The sequence below is a fragment of the Tachysurus fulvidraco genome, chromosome 8, assembly GCF_022655615.1.
Source record: "Tachysurus fulvidraco isolate hzauxx_2018 chromosome 8, HZAU_PFXX_2.0, whole genome shotgun sequence".
Lineage (NCBI taxonomy): Eukaryota > Metazoa > Chordata > Actinopteri > Siluriformes > Bagridae > Tachysurus > Tachysurus fulvidraco.
This window is the reverse complement of record NC_062525.1, coordinates 19,592,883-19,608,837: the sequence shown is the minus strand read 5'-3', so window position 1 is coordinate 19,608,837 and position 15,955 is coordinate 19,592,883. Positions and strand designations below refer to the sequence as shown.

The 15,955-nt window shown below is 37.3% G+C and overlaps 1 protein-coding gene across 2 annotated transcripts in view; it reads right to left on the bottom strand.

Annotated features, from left to right (window-relative positions):
• The window catches only part of LOC113650976, a 41,155-nt gene extending 29,657 nt beyond the window's left edge, over positions 1 to 11,498 (bottom strand). Inside the window, exons 1-3 of one of the 2 annotated variants that reach the window (XM_047816958.1) lie at positions 11,398 to 11,498; positions 8,596 to 8,940; positions 8,126 to 8,476 (exon numbers count right to left, since the gene is read on the bottom strand). In XM_047816958.1, coding sequence (XP_047672914.1) covers positions 8,126 to 8,476; positions 8,596 to 8,940; positions 11,398 to 11,455 — 754 coding nt within the window. In that variant the 5' untranslated portion in view covers positions 11,456 to 11,498. Of the gene's footprint in view, positions 1 to 720; positions 794 to 8,125; positions 8,477 to 8,595; positions 8,941 to 11,397 lie in introns of those variants that run through there. The other variant, XM_047816959.1, reaches the window with a different exon arrangement.
• Positions 11,499 to 15,955: the final 4,457 nt, after the last annotated feature.

Below are 15,955 nucleotides of genomic sequence, written 5' to 3'. Positions count from 1 at the left end.
TGGCTGTGTTCCCTGGGAAGGACTGATGGTGTTAGTCTCATTCAGTGTGACATTAGCCAATCCCTGGTTGTAACTAGTCTTAGTATAATAATAATAAAAAAAATCTTTAAAAAAATTATTTTCTATTAAAGTCTGTTATCAGAAATTCCTCCTCATTTTTTAGATGCTAATGATAATGGCTACATAATGAATATGAATAAATTTGGTGTGTAAATAAATGTGTCCATGACTTTATCTAGTATATTTAACTAGTGATTTCCTTTTTGATCCTTGTAGTGTATCTGCAGAGGAAGCACATTTTCACTTAATGCAAATGCATGAACCACACCCTCAACTTCTGTTTTTAACAAATACACATTTGTGTTGGATTAAATGATAACAGATGTATTAAATATTATAAAAATTGTTTGTGTTTATACATACAGAAATATATTTATATATTATAAAATGTATGTATTTATATGTAAATGTAATGTTATGTATTTATATATTATTTTTTCTTCCTGGTTCAGGTTGATCTGCAGTTCTCCAGACGAACTATTATAAGTTGTTATTTATGTATTTATATATTATTATTTTCTCTTCCTGATTCAGTGAGTTTCTAGACGAACTATTATTAGATAAATCGGAGGAAAAAAATATCTTACACTGCATTTCAGCTTCGTATAACTAAAAGTGGATTCACAGAGCACTAACGAGCAGAATTATACTTTACATTACCGTCACAGATGAAAACTATCAGCAACAAATAAAAGTACATTTTCGGCGCAGTCCCCATTTCTGTGAAGAAAACAACACAAACACTTTTTTCTTTCACTTTAAGATCACGTGGTTAACGAGTACTCTGTGATTCCTCCACACACACCCCTCTCACACTCTCACACTCTCTCTCACACACACACACACACACACACACACACACACACACACACACACACACACACACACACACACACACACACACACACACACGGCTTTTTTTCTTGGCAAATAAAGACAATGTTTTTTTTCTCTCAGCATAATGATAATGATTATATTTCACCACAATGTTTAATGTGCTTCAGGAGCTGTTTTCTCTGTTAATCACAATCAACTTCACGGTTACATCAATGAGGGTTTTGTGTTTAAATGCTAAAATAAAATAGAATAAAATAGAAATAGAGATAACCTTCATTTCTGCTAGTTTTTGTTTTTTTACTTTTTAAAAAGATCTGTATTCATTATTATTATTATTATTATTATTATTATTATTATTATTATTATTATTATTATTATTATTATTATTATTATATTGTGTTCACAATAATTAAGTTTCTGGGCATAATTACAAAGGGCAAATTTCACTTTTAAATTAATATAACACTTGTCCAAATCCTGTGTGCTGTTTTTAAAGAGTTTCATTCACTTGACTAGTTACAACATTTTTATTTTTAACATATTATTCATAGTTTTTCACGTTTTTTGTCATAAGGTAATTGAGGAAAATCTCATTCCAGATTGTTCAGCAGGAACATACCTCTGATCAGCAAGTAGTGACTGAGAAAATCTCTCTAGCTTTAGGATTTATAGAGAAATTTAGGAGATATTTCACTTATAATCCACATTCTAGTCATTTGGCTGCATCTCACTCTTCCCAGGATATTATGTAGGTCATTAAATTTGTATATGTCTGTTCTGCCTCTGTTAGAGGCTTTGTATAATTTATGATGGACATTTGCATTTATATTCATCTTATTTTTGTAATTAGTTAATGTTCAATATGCTTTTCATATTCCATTTACATTTACCTTCAGCTTATGTGTAACTTTGTATAGGAGGACTTTTATTTTGACGTGTCTCTGCGAGCGCCGCATGTTGGGTAACCAGGTAGCAGCAAGCATGGTGTAGTGCAGCTGATTAAAAAGTCATGGATCAACAGACACCAGAAGGACAAACAGATGCAAGCATGGAAACTGAAGCAAACAGTGTAAATGAAAAAGCACCTTTAGAGGTCAGATCAAAATGCACATCATCTAGTTCTTAATCTTCAATCGTTTGTGCTGCCATTAAAGCTAGAGCCTCAGCATAGGCTCCACGTGCTAGGATGGCATTTGCGCAATGACCGTTTAGACAAAATGATGTTGACTAGCGCAGGAATCTTCTGAAAGAACACAGATGTTGTTTCAGGTGTTGCTGTCCAAGTCATATGGCAGAGACTGTCTTGTGAGCTTAAAATGTGTAGACTGTGATTCTGATAAACATTGTACTGCCATGCATCCTGATCTTTTACGAGAGAGGTAGTTCAAAGTGTACAGAAGTTTGTGGAAAAAATGCTCAAATGCGATCCTGTGTGAAAATTTGCCTGGTGCGTGTATTACCTCATGACCAGAGCAACCGCTTGTTGGCCAAAGGAGAGTTCTTTCAGCTTTTTGGTATGCAAGGTAACCCCTTTCTTTATTTGCTAAGAACATGTGCTGGCTCCACAGAAATGTCTGGAAAAAAAGCAGTTGGCTTCCAAATAGAGACGCTGGATGTTTCACACTGGATGTTAAGTCTTGATCTCCCACCACCGATTGAGTGTAATGAGATAATGAGCAGCAGAGATGAAATTCCCACCCCAGAGGTCGCTCTCGCTCATCCTCACTTAAAATCTGTGGCACAGTTTATCCCAAAGCTAGACCTCAATGCTCAGATCTTGATATTGCTAGGAAGAGTCATGATCCTTGTACACAAAGTAAGACAACAAATCAATGGACCTAAAAAGGCACCCTTTGCACAACGGCTTGGTGATTATAGGTGATGTTTGCATCGACAAAGCCCATATGCCAATGGTGAGTGTTTTTAAATCTAACATCTTGGAAAATGGACGCCCCTCTCTTCTCACTCCATGCCGGAGCCATGTCAAAATACTGTAAAAGAGAAATTGTGCCATGTCGGGGAGATCAAGTCCGTTGTTTTCCCATTCATTCAGTCATGTAACTCATCACGTGCAAGCTGAGGACAAACTTGGACTCAATGTGTTTGAGAGAACCAAAAATGATAACAAACAAGACACGTCCTTTCAGGATAAAAACTTCTTGGAGACTTCTTGCTCCTTTGCCATTCAGGTCAACCCATCCATTACTCCCAAATAACCGTGACCAAGCATTGTCCTGCCTTAGTTCTTTGCGTCACACATTGGAAAGAAATCCTGAGATGAAGGAACAGTTTTCTGCCTTCATGGAAAAACTCTTCCAGAACCATCATGCAGAAAGGGCACCACCTGTCCATAAAGATGAAGAATGTTGGTACTTACCCATCTTCGGAGTATAACATCAGCAAAAACCAGGACAGATACGGATCGTATTTGATTCCAGCGCTCACCACCAAGGTATTTCTCTGAACAGTGTGCTCGTCTCTGGCCCTGACCTGAACACTTCTCTACTGGGTGTGCTTTTGTGGTTCAGGAAAGATCTTGTTGCGATCATTGCAGATATCCAGCAAATGTTCTATGGTTTCCTGGTGAAGGAAGAGCACAGGAACTATTTAAGATTTTTCTGGTACAGAGACAATGACTTGAGCAAGGAACTTTAACTCGTATCCAATGGACCTGTAAGTCATTAACAAGAATATAAATCTATTAGGAATGGAGGCAGGTGTGTGTGTGTGTGTGTGTGTGTGTGTGTGTGTGTGTGTGTGTGTGTGTGTGTGTGTGTGTGTGTGTGTGTGTGTGTGTGTGAGACAGTGTTGTGTCCTGGTGAGACTCACGAGGTGAACAGCAGTGTGCCATCCATCAGTGTGCAGTTGTAGTGATGCTGGATGTAGTCATTCACTTGGCTGGTCTCATTATACGCCCCCTGTCTGAACATCACATCCACCTGCACCGAGTCTTTTGGGTTGTGGAAGTGGATTACATGAATATGGAACCCCAGCACGGTTGAGACGCGGATTTCCTTACATGAAAACAGATAAGAGGAATAGCAGAAGGAATTTCGGGCAGGAATGACTGACATGTGTTGGTGTGATTAGGTGTGTGTTGCTGGGGTTCGAGCGTTAGCACTGTGTCCTTTAGTTCTTAAACACAGTGAGTGTGTGACTGTACCTGCTCCTTGGTGTTCGTATGCGAGGTGAAGTGACATGATGTATAATATTATTATTATTATTTTTTTTTTTTGTAATATGTTTGAAAAGCTGCTTTGTTACAATGTTAATTAAATGTATAAATGACAAGATAAAATAAGATCTCACTCATTAGCTAATTAACAAATCCAGGTGAAATGTTATAATTTCTCACTGTGATTTCATTTAAATTTTATTTTTTTCAACTCTTTTCTTAAGTAATTTTTGATCAGGCGAAATTCACAGCTACCTAAATTGTGTGTGTGTGTGTGTGTGTGTGTGTGTGTGTGTGTGTGTGTGTGTGTGTGTGTGTGTGTGTTCTAATGTAGCGTGAGGTCAGATAGGTTTCTGTCTTGACTGAGTGAAGACAGTTAGAGAGTTTCTGGGTGTTTAAACTAGGCTACTGCATTCTGATTGCTGGTCAGATGTTAATTAATTCACTATAACAGCTGTTCTGTCAGTAGTGCACTTTTACATTTTTATATTCCAGCTCTGATGGGTGAGCAGCCGATCATGTCCTCTCTCACACTTCACACTTTGTATCTCTGTTCACCTGCAAATTTTGCACTACAGTTAGAACCGAATCAGAGGCTCATCCAGCTCTCGAACACCAGCCCTTTATTCCGGCTGTGCTTTTTTACATCCAGTCAGTGCCGTGTATGTTGTCCTGTGTGCTACACCGCAGGTCCAGGATCAAGAACCTTATTTCCTTTCACTGGATCTAGTGATGTGATTACAATAAAGATCTGCCTGAGTCATTTAAATAAAATCAGTTTAATAGAGTTAAAGGTTTGTCTTTTTTAGATTCCGGAGCTGAACAATGTGTCGGTGCGTATGAGAGACCGAGGACGAGTGGAAACCATCATCAGCAACATGCAGAGATCAGGAGCTTCTACACTGCAGGTTCTGAGGAAACATCAAATAAAATCTATACAAATAAAGAAATATAATATATACATATGAAGATAATTCTACCATTTTATAATCAGTACCTGCAGGATTTTTGTGATTTTTGTAATCATATATTTTATAGAAATTGTTTTTTGCAGAAGCGTGTCGTTTGATGTCATTACAACACACATTCAGCCAAAGCCCTCTGCCATTCACATAAACATGAGTATAGATATTCTAGTCATTAGTCATAAGACATTACATTTGTGTCTTCACTGCTAGGAGTTTAAAAGAAGAATCCTGTGCTTGTGATTCTACCAATTAAATTTTTTTCCAGATAACAAAACATCTTGGCTGTAAAAATCCCCATAAAACCTGTTGAGAGGAAAGATGGTCTTTATGTAACAGGAAGGTGTGAACTGCAGATTGACACGAGGAAAATAAATCCAGTGTTATAAAATGGTCCACAGACTTTGAGCAGAGAAAGGAAAAGGGGAGAACAAACCCTGTCCTTCTCTTAGTTAGACTCCAGTAGGTCTGACTGATCAGCTCGGTGTGTACAGACTGTTCAGATCCTGCTGAGGATGAGGAGAGGATAAAGCCTTATTGGGTAACAGGCAGTGTTTCAGACAGTGATAGTGAGGGAAGCTGGGACATCTCTGAGGGTCCAGCATCTCAGCGGCCCTCAGCTGGTGTTGTAAAGTGATGGAGTGACATAAAGTGATTGAGAAGAAAGTCAGAGTGAGAACAAGACATCAGAATTAAACAGTTAGAGGAGAAAACAGCCGTCACTTGGGATTCTTAAGTTTGGTTTCTGTGTTTATCCTCAAACCTTTGTGAATTCCTCACCACACACATTGACACACAGACATGCACAGTCCTGTCCTTACCTGATCTCATGTTGATGTCTGTGTGGAGTTTCACATGTTCTACTCGTGTCTTTGTGGGTTTCTCCAGTTTTCTCCAAGAAAACAAAAACATTCATGTAAGAGGACTGGCTACACTAAGTGTGTGTATATGTGTGTGTTTGTGTGTGTTTAGGTCAGGGCTCTTAAGTTTTGAAGACAGGCAAGCGTGATATCTCCAACTCCCCGCAGCAAACCCCCCCCCCCCCCCCCCCCCCCCCCCACACACACACCCAAAGAATGAAGAATAAATAATGGGGGACTTGTGTTTGGTAAGGATCACTGACCGCAATTTAACCAAATACAAATTATTTGTTTTGTAGCGATTTTGGCTCGCGAAGCAAGGTAAATATTTATAAGTAATTATAATGTGTTATAGCGACTATATTTAATATTTTAACCTAAGTTGAAATTAGCGGTAATGGAATTAACGTTACACTTATTTGGTCTATTCGTCCGCCGAACAGGCCGTGTAACCTTTATTAATTCTATGAAGGAGGTATCTTCCCGGCCCAGAAAGGTTCACTCCCCTTTTACTTTACACCATAATTTGAATTAAATTAACTTAATAGAGCATGTAGTTCAGACCAGATGTTGCAGGTACCTTAATTTGTGAGCGATACTCAGAGACAATCACTTGTGGCACAAAAATATGGCATTTAATGAATGAGACAATATAAAACTAACATAAAACCAACTACACAAACAAACAAAAGAAATAGGGAAAACGAAGATGAAAATAAAACAAAAGAAATTAAAATTGGGGAAAGGGAGGAAGAGACTGGAAAGAAGAAACTAGAGAAAGGAAGGAAAGGAATGGCAAGCTTAGTCTCAAAAATTAATCACACCCTAACTGGGAAATCGTCACAGAAACTTAAATTCACCTTATGATTCAATGAAAGATTCCTACTTAAAAATACGCATCTAAATTGATTGGTAGAGGAAACGGCTACTTGCATTGGTTTGCGGCACAAGAATCTGGATGTAACGGAGAAATCACAGTCAGAATGGGGTGAGGCGTTCTTCCTGGAGGTTCTGGAGAGTGGAGCTTGCCGGAAGTTCTATGAAGGAAGATGGAGTCGTCTCTAAGCTGTTCCAAAAGTCTGACCACGGATTAGTGGTGTTTGTGACAATTTAAAGGTTGCGAACTCCACCCATCTTTGGGGAGATGGCAAATACTTATGTCCAAGATTTCGGAGGGAAAACTCCCTTTGTTTCAGGTGTCTGTGGGCATGGTTTAGCTATCAAACTTTAGATGACTTTAAAGTTTTATCCAAGGTGTATTAAGACGGTATGGCGCCTTTCGTGCTCAAATAAAATACACCATTGTTTGAAAAACGAGTAACCGATAATTTTGTGGTCATTTGGATACTAAACATGAAGGGTAATGACGGTATAAAGGCAGCGGTACATTACATACACAGATCAGTAATCGAAGGGTAACTGGTGTTAATACGATATTGTGTTCTTGTAAAGGCAAAGAAACAAAAATGAAACATAAAACAAGATGCACTTTCATTAGGGAAGTAAAAAGAAAATGATAGCTTCGTATACATTCTAACATCAGACCTTAAAGGGGCATACAGCAATAGAACAGGTATACATTAACATGCCATGATCAGTAATTAGAGTATAACTGATGTTAAATACAATGTTGTTTTCTGACACATGAATAAAATACACCCTTGTCAGGAAATTAAGGAGCAAATAATTTTAAGTCAGGCAAGCCTTAAAAGAAGAACACATTACAAAAAGGGTTATAAGAATGAAAACCTTGGAGTACCTTATCTTCGGGTTTTATTAGTAAAAGGAATGTCTCATTGTGTTGTGTGTGTGTGTGTGTTCTGGTTGAGGGCCCCTATGAGTTCAATCAGAGAAGCCGCATGGGGTTATCTGGTCTTTGTGTAGGCTCCAGGCATTCTGGAGCCAGTTGTGGGTGTGTGACGCTGTGGAGTGTAGCCCTCAATAAAATCGTAAAACTGAGTGGTCATCGGTTAATTGAGGAGTAGATGTTGAAATTTAGGGTGCCTTGGACATGAAATCTAAATGACCTGTACCAGACGCGACAGTAGAAAGGAAAGACCTGCGTGACAGAAACACCAGAGTTATTAAAATGAGCATGGTGAATTTTGCTTTCTTTAGAGTAATGCACACCACATGATGTTAGCCATGTTAATCCATAGCCAACTTATTAAGACACTCAGCTTTGCTACAGCTTTATAAGTTTTGTGTAGGAAAATACAATGACTTACCCAGCTGCTGTATCTCCACAGTTGTGTTAGCTGATAATGCACCAGAGACCACTAAACACATATACAGCCCTTTGTCTTCTGTTCGGACATTCTTCAGTCTCAAAGAGAAGTTTCCTTTGTTTCTTTCTTCAGCACTGAAGAATTCTACTCTGTCCACGTATCTCTCACCGGTCGAGTCTGTCAGGATCTCACCCTCCTGATAGAGCAGCACTAAGATATCTTCATCAGTTTTCTTCCATGACACCTCTTCTATCTTTTCTGGTGTGATGTGAGAGTCTACAGAGCAATTCAGAGTGATATCTTCACCTGCATATGCAGGTATAATGTGGGCTCCAGAGACGATCAAGCGCTCTGTAATGGGAGTTTTTTGCAATTTTAATTAGACATAAAAATAATAACTCCTGGCCACATTTTAAAAATGAAGCATTTTTACAGAATATAATATGAATTAGGTGAAAATGTTTACCCACCAATCTCCTTTATTTTAATCAGAGTTTCTCCAGAATCCAGCTTTGTGTAAACAGCACACTTATAAACTCCTGCATCTTTACTGGTCACATCTGTAAGCAGGAGGGAGAAGTTTCCATGAGCGATCTCCTCTGTGAAGAAATGAGCTCTTTCTTGATAATGCTGGTTCTGAGACTCTGGTCGACTCTCTCCATCCTGCCACAAATGCACTAGAGTTTCACTGTCAATTCTTTTCCATTCCACTTCCAGATCTTCCAGTGGAAGAGGAGTTTCCACAAAGCAGGGCAGCATCACTGAGTCTCCCAGCTGAACAATGAGAGGACCAGGTGGACCGTGGACATTGAAACCTAAAGTGAATACAAACCCTGTTAAAAGATGTCGACCTAATGTGTTAACTCTGTTCCTGTCAGCCTGTCTCAATATCCTTCCCACAGTTGTGTGGGTTGCCTTCACGTAGGCAATAGCAGTTTCCTTTACTCTGTCCAGAACCAATAGTTCAAAGGGTTCTGATCTGCCTTATGTTACCTTGGCGAAGTTAAACCAAAGTCCAGGTGTAGGAGGTAACTCAGTGTGCCTCAGGTTGGATAAATGTCTTTATTATTCTGTGTTGTACAGTATTTCTTGTTTAAAACTTAAAGTTAAGAATTTTGGCTTGTAGGTGGAGTCAGATCAGGTTTAATTCCAAACAAGCTCCCTGTACTTCTGGTTCTGCAGGAAAGAATAGATGAGTTTCTCTAAATTGCCCCAGTTGTGAATAAGTACAGTTCGTTTGATTCACTGATGGACCGCAGAAACCTTAATGAAACCTTTTTAAGTCGAGGTTTTGGCTCCTGGGCAGAGTTCACCCCACTGACTGGAGGACTGGAGGTGCTGAATTATTAATCTAGAAACTTTTTGATCCTTGTACCGTATCACTTGTACCGAGCATTATCACTTCCTGCAAACGGATGAACCACAAATGCCACAATAAACATGAAATGGATTTATTGATTAGAAATGTAATTATATATTATACAAATATATATTTTCTCTTCATGGTTCAGGTTGATCTGCAGTTTTCCAGGTGAATATGATGAGTTGAATCAGGGATAAAACATCTTCACTGCATTTACACTGCATTTCAGCTTCGTATAACTAAAAGTGAATTCACAGAACACCAACAAGCAGAATAGTACTTTCCATTATTATTCCATCATAAATAAAAACTAACAGCAACAAATAAAATTTTATCAACACAGTCACAACAAATATTTGTTGTGTTAATAAGCTTTTAAAATTTTATTTTGTAAACTGATAAAAAATTCTATCATCTTTAAATCATTTGAAGCTGTGTTCAGATGAGTTCTGCTTTTAGAATGAGGTTGCCTAACTATTGAAGCTTTGCTGTGTAAAATATAAAATTTGAGTTTATTAATAATTAGAATGAAATTAAAATTATTTTAATTAGAAAATTATTAATATTCAATTATTGAATCATCGGTTTAATATGATTCACTGAAATTTAAATGGATCCCTGCAAAACTGCTTCATTACAAATATAAAATAGACTACAGTCTTTTGATCAGGCGAAAGTTGTAGATACCTGAACAGTCCTTCAATGTTTTTTTTTCTTTGTGTTTCCTAAGAAGACGTGTGTTTCCTAAGAACAAGTGATTTATATCTGTGCATAATGATAAGAATCAAACTTCACTGTAATGTGTCATGTGGTTAATGGAATGTTTTCTCTGTCAATCACAGACACTTTCTGTGAAATACAATTTTTAAATCACGGCTACAACAATAAGTGTTTTGTATTGTCCAAGCCTACTTTAAAGCAAAAATCAAATAAAAACAAAAGTGTTTCTCTAATGGCTTTTTGCTGCTCAGATTGGCATTTCACAATGTTCACAAGAGTCTTATGATCAGAACTGTAACCTGACACCAGATGTGGATCAGTAAGATATTTTTTAATGAAATTCAGATCTGAATAATCAGATTAACACATTCACACTACTTGCTAAGTCCTTAGCCCTGTCTTTGTGTTATGTAGCACCATGATCCTGGAGAAACGTTGTCTCATTTCACTGTGTACTGCAACGGTTATACATGGTTGAAATGACAATAAAAGCTTCTTGACTTGACTTGACTTGACAAGTTGAACCAAAACCATTGTAGACTTTCATGACTGCTGTACAAATATTTGCTTTAGTTTTTCTTGCGTTAGAATCCTAAAGGAATTAAACCCCTGTATCCAGTCAACAAATTACTGAGCAGTGATTTTCCCTCAAATTAATCACTGATACTTGGTGATTATGAAAAAGGTAATGATACAGTGATACAGTATGATATGTATGATACAGTAATGAAAGTGAAAACTGTAATTTCATGCACAAACATTTTTCTACATTGTAATAATATATAAAAGGAAGCGCATTATGACTTCCTACAAATGCATGAATCAAACCCTCAATTTTTGTTTTTAACAAATGACACAATTCACACTTCTGTTGGATTTAGAGATTTAGCGGTTACTAATGTATTTTATATCAAAAACTATATTTATATAAGTGTTAATACATGATAGAAATGTATTTATATAAGTATTTACATAATATAAACTGAGTATATTTATGTATGTAAACGTAATATTATGTATTTATATATTTCTGTTTCCTGGTTCAGGTTGAAATGCAGTTCTCAAGACAAACTACTATGAGTTAAAAAAAACATCTTCACACAGATAAAATCTTACACTGCATTTCAGCTTCGTATCACTAAAAGTGGATTCACAGAGCACTAATAAGCAGAATAATACTTTACATTACCGTCACAGATGAAAACTATCAGCAACAAATAAAAGTACATTTTCAGAACAGTCCCCATGTCTGTGAAGAAAACAACACAAACACCTTTCTCTTTCACTTGGGTAACATGTACCTGTATGCCCCCTCCCCCTCACCCCACAACCACACCCTCCAATAACACCTGAGCACATTGTACAAATATGTGTTGTGTTAATAATCTTTTAAAATTTTATTTTGTAAACAGACTAAATTTTCTATCATATTTAAGTCCTTATCAAACTGTGTTCAGCTGAGTTCTGCTCTTAACATGAGGTTGCATAAATATTAAAGCTCTGTCGTGTACAACATACAATTTATTAATATTAAATTAGTGAATCATCAGTTTAATTCGATTCACTGAAATTTAAATGAATCCCTGCAACACGGCTTTTTAAAAACATATGTAATAGACTATATTGTTTTTGATCAGGCGAAAGGGTCAGGTGTAGATTCCTAAACGGTCCTTCAAAGGTTTTTCCTTCGTTTTTCCTAAGAAGAAGGTTATTTATATTTCTCCACAATGATAAGGATCAAACTTCACTGTATGTGTCATGTGGTTAATGGAATGTTTTCTCTGTAAATCAAGTGTCGCTTTCTGTGAAATACAATTTAAATCACGGCTACAACAATGAGGGCTTTGTACAGACCCGCCTGGTCAGCCCTTGGAGAAAAGAAAACAAAATCCGCAAATCTGTGATCAGGGTTTTGTAATACGTCCCCTCAGTTTATAAACCGTACTCACAGGTTATTAAACTGTTCCCTCTGTTTTACAAACTGTGCGCACGGATTAATAAAGGAATAAGATGCAATGCATCTTGTATGCATTGTATATAGTTATTTAATAAACATATTAACCAAATAAGTCTTTAAAAATTATATAAAATCAAGCCCTCAACCCTCCCTGCTCCAGGGGTGCGGTATCATAGCTGCCCCTGCACTCTGACCCCAAACTCCTCAGTTGGGGTATGTGAAGAATGGGTATGAAAAATAATTCCACTGTGCTGTAATGTATATGTGGCAATAATAAAGGCTTCTATTTTGCAAGGAAAAGTTTCATGTTTAAAATGTTGAAATTTTTTCATCGGGAGTTCATTAATTAATACTATTCAACTGACTACAGTTTTCAAAAATAACGAAAATTAATCAAAAAGAAAGCTGTCTCCTTTTATTAAAATATGCATATGAAGTATACAAGACTTCATCAATAACATTTAAAACATATCTACATCTGTGAAATGAATGGAACTCTAATAATAATAATCTAATGAAATAACTGTCTGTTAAACTGTCCATAACAACATTTTAGTGCTAATGGCTTTATAACATGTTTTAATCTCACAATATTTAACACTGTAATAAGCTCTTGTCTTAGTGCAAGATACAGATTAAGTGCTGTAAACCTATCCTTGGGAATACAAAGCTGATGTTGTGCCATGATGTGTGAACACAGGGTGTCCTCCAAAAGTAAGACCAAAAGTAAGAGCAAATTTCGGGCTCTCGGGTTGAAGAGTTTTACCTATTGAAGCAACTATGATCTCATTGGCAGAACGCCATTTGGACAGGTCCATTGAAGGATCATTGAACAAACAAGGGAATAGACTATTTCTCTTAGGTTCTGCTGGGACTTAAAGTTAATTATATGAATTAAATCTCTCTCTCTCTCTCTCTCTCTGCTTGGGCCTTGGAAATCCTATCAAATAAACAAAATTATATGTATTTAAAAATGTAAAAAATACATTGTGGGTGTTCAATATTTACAGTACCTGGATCAAACCCAGGAAACAGAATATCACAAGGTTCTTGTCCAGAAAGCTGCCATCAAAGTACTGTAGCCTTCATCTTTAATCTGGTGAAAATATTCAAGACATAAATCCACACATTCTTTTCTAAGAATACCCCACCAGCTCTCAATTCTTTGGTTGGCTGTACTTTTAATTAATCTGTGCGCACGATGTTTGTAAAACTGAGGGAACTGTTTAATAATTCGCGAGGGGACGCGAATCACTGATCCGTGATCACTGATTTGCGGGTCTTGTTTTCTTTTCTCCAAGGGGTGACCATGCGGGCTCCATAGCTTTGTGTTGTTTACATGCTAAAATAAAATGAAATAAACTGAAAGCTGTTTCTCTAATGTTGTTTTTACTGTTCAGCTCAACACTGTATAATATCTATTGGTTACAGGACTGTAACCTGACACTGAATCCTCCAGATGTGATCAGTAAGACTGTTTATTCTTAATAAAATACAGAAAAGCAGATTCACACAGTTAAGATGAACCAAAACCACTTTTGACTTTCATGACTGCTGAGTAATACTTGCAAAAGTATTCATATCTGTAGCTGCCCTGGTTCAATAAAATAATGCCCACGCATCGTACTGATGTCGTTTGAATTTATTTACACTCTCTCACATGCTCTCCCTTCAGACACCTTGAAAACTACAAAAAATATAAACATATAACATTCAAATATACATCTCACAATCATAATAAACATCCACAAATTACAATCCATTCATAATTAGTCCCAATTACGACATTACAATGCACAATACACTTATATACAACTTATATATATATTACATCCTACATAACAGCACATGAACAACATTAGAATATTTGACATGCTATTAACAGTTACCGTGTGCGCCTTTTGAACCACGTGCAGATAAATGGTAATTATTTATGTCAGCATGTTAACATATCCATGTCATTGCTATGCTCTGACCCATAATTCCATAGTCCCGCGCAACACTAGCATCACGTGTGCATCACGTAGTTTTAAAGAAACATGCACACACTCTCTGAACATCACATACTACTCTCTCAACCCTCTGTTTAAATATTCATGCATTGAAACCAACTTATATTAATAACAAAGAACAGTTAACTGTCTTGCAGACATTTACACTCCCACCAATTACTTTGATTTATGAGAACTTTAAGCACAGGTTTGAATAAATCTAGTAATTCCAGAACCACATACCAGAAACAGTTATTTATCGAACTCTTACATACATTTATCGTTTCAAATATTCTATAATGTGTGAGTGTTTAAATTATTTCTAGTGAAACACACTTTAGTTGTTTTCTATGAGTACAACTAACTTATGGATAGGACGTTCCAGAATGGAAAGGTTATTGTGTCTTTTACCCTCCTTTCCTAACTTTCTATCTCCTATTTGTATTGTGACCTTTCGCACCAATCCATCTTCATCTTTACAAACATCAAACACTCTTCCAAGCCTCCAATCATTGCGTGGAATCTCTTCCTATTTGACAATAACAATATCTCCAATCCTCACATTCTGTTTTGGAGAATGCCAGCGTTGTCTGAAGGTGATATTTGCAAGATATTCTCTCCTCCATCTACACCAGAATTGCTCTGTAAGATATTGTACCCTGTGCCACCTTTTCCTGGCATACATATCTTCTGCTACAAATTTTCCTGGTGGAGGCAGTGGAACAGAAGCTTTCATGGTAAGTAAATGGTTTGGGGTAAGGGGCTCTAGGCTTTTTGGATCATTAAGTGTGTTGCCGCTCAGTGGATGGCTGTTGATAATTGACATGGCTTTGTAGAAGAATGTTCTTAAAGAAGCATCATCTAGTCTGCCAGCACTTTGCGATAAGACCCAGCTTAGAACACTCCTAACGGTCCTGATCTGCCTTTCCCAAATACCACCCATATGACTGGCATCAGGCACATTCATTGTGAAGTCACATTGTTTTTGGACTAGGTAAGCAGTCAGTCTGTCTTTATCTACTTCCTTTAGTGCTCTTGACAGTTCATTTTTTGCCCCAACAAAATTTGAGCCTTGATCAGACCTGATTTCTCTCACAGCTCCACGAATAGCTATAAAACACTGTAGGGCATTTATAAAGGCATCAGTTGTCAAATCATCCAACATTTCAACGTGAACTGCTCTGGAGGAAAGACAGGTAAATATGAGACCATACCTCTTTTGCTCTTTGCGACCTTGTTTGGTGTGAAATGGCCCAAAACAATTGATTCCACAGTATGAGAAGGGTGGTGATGGTTCAGTACGATTAATAGGTAGATCCGCCATCCTTTGTGTTTCTGTTGGCCTGTGAGCTCTCCTGCAGGTAACACATTGTTTTATGTAGTTGGCTATGACTGCCACCAATGACCCAGTAACCATTGGCTCTCAGTTCATTGAGGGTCTGACCTCTGCCTTGATATTGAGTTTTATCGTGACAGTAACCCAGGATTAAATGTGTGACCACACCTGCCTTAGGGAGGATCACTGGATGCTTCAAGTCCAGAGATAAGTTAGCTTTCTTTAGTCTCCCTCCCACCCTAAGGACACCATCTTGTAGCACTGGGTCAAGCTGGAACAATGGATGATTATTTGGCAGTTTGTCATGGCTCAGTATATCCATTTCCTTTTTGAAGGCATCCCTTTGTGCTAGTTTAATGAGTACAATGCTGGCTTTCCTCAGGTCTTCAACATTTATGGGCTTTGGTATTTTGTCTCTTTTTGCTAGTAGCTGGATACGAGCAACCACATTTAATGCTGCATG